The 5,307-nt window shown below is 38.1% G+C and overlaps 1 protein-coding gene across 1 annotated transcript in view; it reads right to left on the reverse strand.

The window, feature by feature from the left end:
• The window catches only part of arid1b (AT rich interactive domain 1B (SWI1-like)), a gene marked incomplete in the record, with an annotated part of 225,344 nt that overhangs the window by 17,009 nt on the left and 203,028 nt on the right, over nt 1-5,307 (reverse strand). The window contains 3 exon segments of the mRNA XM_024269837.2: nt 1,071-1,283; nt 1,834-2,013; nt 4,672-4,775. Coding sequence (XP_024125605.1) covers nt 1,071-1,283; nt 1,834-2,013; nt 4,672-4,775 — 497 coding nt within the window.

The following is a 5,307-nucleotide window of genomic DNA, read 5'->3' on the forward strand; positions in this document are numbered from 1 at the left end:
TTAGCTTTATTAGCGTCTTGAGTCGAGATAGCTTTACTAGACTTATAAGCAGTCAGATATTAACTTTTGGCATTAAGATATTAGCTTTAATAGCAGTGAGTTATTAGCTTTTGACATTGAGATATTAGCTTTCCTAGCTTTATAAGCAGCGAGATATTAGCTTTATACACAGTAAAATATTAGCTTTCCTAGCTTTATAAGCAGCGAGATATTAGCTTTATACGCAGTAAAATATTAGCTTTCCAAGCTTTATAAGCAGTGAGATATTAGCTTTATTAGGGTTTTTGAGTCGAGATAGCTTTACTAGACTTATAAGCTGTCAGATATTAACTTCTGGCATTAAGATATTAGCTTTTGTAGCTTTATAAGCACTGAGATATTAGCTTTCAGAATTAAGATATTAGCTTTATTAGCAATGAGATATTAGCTTTATTAGAATCTGGCGCTGAGATATTAGCTTACCTAGATTAATAAGGAGCGCTTTATTAGCTTGTTTTGGCTTTTATTAGTAGTGAGACATTAAGTCTGTTAGCAGTGAGATAATAGCTTTATTAGGAGATATCACTTTTATTAGCTTCATAAGAAGTGGTATATTAGCTTTATTCCCATTTGGCATTAGCTTTCCTAGCTGCATTAACAGTGAGATACCGGCGTTATTAACAGTAAAATGTTTGCTATATTAGCAATGAGATGTTAGCTTTATCACTTTTTCTATTTTTGAGGGAATAGTGGCAAAATTATTCTGGCATCATAGTAGTGATGAATTAAAAGCAATAAAGTTTTTTTTTAGTATCCATACAGACTCTTTGTAATCACCATAAAAATTGTTTGCTGATGACAACCGGCTCTTCCTAGACACCTTCAATGTCTTGCACTGCAACGGGGACCCATTATTTGTAAATCTAATAGAGGGACCTTATTAAGCCTTTTTGGTCACTTAGGCCAATTGTCCCAAAAATAGGTCAACTGTATAATCCATAGTAGTATTTACAAATGACCTTAGTGAGATAACATCTAAATGCTCTGTCTTATATCATTCACTCTTGCCATAGCTGTTTTTTGAGTTTTACCATGGCGAGGCCTCCTATTTCCCGAACAGCTATGTAGAGCTTCCAGAGGTCCAGCAGCTTCTTTCCTACAACTGGAAGCTGGGTAACGGGCGTGCCACGCTCCTCCATGAAGTTCAGGTATCGCTCCACCCAAACCTGCCTCTCTGGCTCTGAACCCAGCTCATACAGCCGCGCGATGCGTTCACTGCCCAGGGAGGAGTTGGGATTTGGTTTCTGGTTAAAAAAAAAAAGTTAAAGCTTTAATCATAGAATGTAAGAAAAATAACTCTACCACAACAACTGTATTATTCTTTTTGACTTGAAATTGTAAGGCTTTGGTATCAACAATATATATTGTGTGTTATACAACCAAGATTTACTTTTGTTTGAAATGCTTCTTCTTCTTTTACGTAAACAAGCCACTCAACCATTCAGAATCCATCTTTTATTTACAGCGTTTCAAATGAGCCTTTTGTGTGTCCAACCAAAAACAAATATCTTTTGAGCACATTTTTTTCATGTGCAGCCTGCCTTTATTTCAAATATCATTAACAACAAATATATTTTCTTTCAAGTTTCAAATTAAGAGCAAAGTTTAATCCCACATAACAAAGTCTGGCTTGAGTCCATACTCAGAAAGACGACTTTTCCTTCAGACGCAGCTTTTGATATAATAATTACACACAAATCCCTGCCCTTGATCACAAAGGAAGTATGTTTGAGTGTTTATGTGTTAAAAAACACATGCAATGCCAGCTTTCAGTTGTGTGTCTCTCATTCTTACGGGGCTGCAGGGAGCCTTTAGAGGCCACGGCGGGCTGCTGATGCTGTCGCTGTCATCGCCGTGGTACGAGGACAGACTGGCGGGGCTGGGGGAGAGGGGCGAGGGCACGGGCAGGGCTCCACCTGGAGTGGCTGGCTGGGACGTGTTGTTGCTGTTGTTGTTCATGTAACCTTCTGGCATCTGCTGGGAGACGATAAAAGCCCATGTAACTCTGCTGCAGCTTTGGTCTTTTTTGGATTTGCATTTATGGCTATGCATGTAATACCCCAAAACACTGAAATTTCTTAAACTAAACAAAGTTGAAAACAGAAGAACACCACTTATAAAAACTACCAGTTTTAGCTAAAAAATCGTAATAACATCACGTTTAAAAAAAGATGGAGGCAAATCCATGTTTATGCTAATTATTTTCTATTTTCAAGAAAAACACAACTAGAAATGTTGCTGTTTTCTCATCATCTTAGCACATCTATATTTAAGAAGACTTCTTGTAGGAAATCGTCAAAAACTTACAAGCAACCACCCAAAACAAACAAATAAACATGTCCAGCAAATGCTAACACATTGAGGAAAAAAACCCTGACACTGGGGAGTACACACGTCTTGAAAGTGGTTTCTACCATCAACACAAAAGTAGGAAACAAAATAAGACGAGAACACATATTTACTTTTCCCAAACCCGTTGAAGGTTTCCTCAGTTCAAAGTGGAGGTGATGCAACGAGGCTGTAAACACAATCCTGTGTTAACCGCTTTAATAAGTTCTTCTAAATGAATTTTAAACAAGCCCTTTGTTTTACAAATAAAATATTCCCGGTAACATGTGTGTTTGTGTGAACATGGTTTGCAATTACACACAGGCTTTAGTTAAGCTGAAAATAAGCCATCAACTATTGATTTCTTCTTTGTGTGCTTTGTGGAGTATATCAGATGATTCATCACAGAATGGAAATACACTTTTTTCTGGATTTTGTAACCAAATGTATGATTTAAATTGGAAGTAAGATTCCAAAAATTGCTCGTCAGGTGTTGTTTTTTTTGTTACATGATGCAAAACGATAGTAAGAGTGTTTGAGTGTGTACGTTTTCTGCATGGCTGTTTTTAAGTGTTAAATGCAACTGATGCAGATGGTTGCACAAGAGATGAATATGATTAAATTGTCAATTTAAAGTCCCACTCTGATCATCTTTTGAGTTATTTTAAAAATGTACCCAGTGGTCATTCAATTACGATGCTCTTTTTAGTCTAAATTTTGAACATCTATGTTGTCTAGGACTTAGTTTCTGCAGAGCGGCAGGAGTTCATTAGGAATTTATGTCTAAATGGACACAACAGACACACATTTAAGAACGTGCGTTTATTGTGTTCTAAAAGGCCACTATAGCCTATGGTGTTCACACTGGACTAACAGGGATGGGCTTCTTCTCCTTTTTTCTGCTTTTACTGTTAAATAGTGCATGTAAACCATCTATAGTTGGAAGAGGTTTGGTGTAAAATATCTAAGCCAAACTCATTTAGGTTCAAGGACCACATTTAACTTGTCTGGGCTCATGTGGGCCGGACCAATAACATCATAGCAAAATAGTTGTTTTATGTAGCTTTGTTTTTGCTTTGCTTTTTTATCAGTTGGAAAAAATGCCTCAGACAACCTAGTAGTACAATCATTTATTATAATTATTATCTTTTGAAGCCCAAAACACACATACATAGACTTTCTGTTGGAAGTGGTTTGTTGGAAGAACTCACATTGCCTAATGTGGTGTGAGAGATCTCTGTTTACATTCTCTCCCGCTAGCTTACAGCCACCCACACCCCCAATCTTACATTGCTGGTGCAACAAAAATACCAAGGAAGTCGTCCATGGATCTATTTGTGGATGCATTAAGTGCATTAAGCTTATGTTTCTACATCACAACTACAACCTTTTTCAAACTGCATTTTTTATCTGCGGTATCACATTGATTTAAATAAATAATCACTCTGAAATGTCATTTTAAGCTCTATTTTCTTTATTAATACCACACGAATGTGTTAAAAATCCCAATTTTCAATGGAGTAGATCTTCTAAAACCCTCAGTCTGAGTGCACATGCATGCCTCAGTGTGTGGAATAACAGCCTCACTACATCTTTTGGTCCGTGTTCCAGAAAGCTCATGTCAGCAAAAGCTTATCTTTCTGGCCCTCTCGTTCCCTTTCCCTCTCTTGGCAGACAGATCATCTCTTTTGGGAGCGCTGGGGGTCTTTCTGGCTGCAAGGCTGCCTTAAATAATTCAAAAGGCCCTACTACCGTAATCAGCAAAAGAAAAGAGGGGGATTTGGAGGGAAGGGACGTGTAGTGGATGTGATGGACGTTTTCTGGGTGTTTGTGCTGAAGAGAGGTCGTTAAGCAAAAACCAGTGAGATGGTAGGGAGGGAAAAAAGGGAAAAAAAGAAGAGTTTGTTGTTGCTGCTGCGCTGAGCCAAGGCGAGCGGCTCTAGTAGGTCAAACTGAGAAGTCAGCATTGTGTTTGGAGATGTGTGCAAGAGTAAGGCACGGAAAAAGCCGCGTGCACGACTCTTTTGTTTTCCAAGTGTGTAGATCCACACTGAATGCGTGCATGTGCACGTACTGCAGAAGCCCTTCCTCTCTGTTCCTGCCTTCAATGCAGCTGTCAAAGCAGCGGCATGCACAAGCAGAGGCAAAACTCAGAGTACATCAGCACTAAACAAACTTCTAGATGTGAGGAGAAAACAGGATAGGGAGAGTTGCTTTGTATGATGGGTAATCACGGTGTAGATGAAGAACTGAGTCCGTTTAGAAACCATAAAAGAGGAACAGCACGGAAGAGGAGATAACAACCTTTGGCTTTTGTGGCTCGCTGTTGAGGTTGCCTTCGTCTTTGACGTCCATCTTTGTTTTCCCATCAGGGCTCATCATGTTGTCTCCTGGAGGAGCCACGCCCCCTGTCATCAGACAAATTTAGGACAAATTTTCACAAAACTTTATAAAGTATTTATCAAGAAAGTCAAATGTTATAGAGGAAAAAAAACTGTAACAAATATGGTTTTGTTGCATAGAAATGTAACATATTTTACATTTTTCTGAACTCTTTATTCAAACCAGAATAGCAACTTCTCAGTGTGAGCTGCTCAACAATGCACAACACAATGTCATCGACAAAGTCAGACGAGTGAAATCTTCTTTCTGCACCTTCAAGGCCCCTCTGAGGCTGGCTGACAGTTCATCTCAAAGACAATAGGAAGAAGGGAAAGTGTTGCTTCCTATTCAGGAAAAAAACTCTGAGAAGGACAGAGATCTCCTTCCGTCAAAAGTTAATTACTGCACCTCCAAATGGGTGCAACTCCTCTGGTTTTTAAAAATTGGAAAGGAGGAACAACAGAAAACATAAGATTTTTATTTAAAGGCGTCAAGAATATATATATATATATATATATATATATATATATATATATATATATATATATATATATATAT

Source organism: Oryzias melastigma, linkage group LG22 (assembly GCF_002922805.2).
Source record: "Oryzias melastigma strain HK-1 linkage group LG22, ASM292280v2, whole genome shotgun sequence".
NCBI classification, from domain to species: Eukaryota; Metazoa; Chordata; class Actinopteri; order Beloniformes; family Adrianichthyidae; genus Oryzias; species Oryzias melastigma.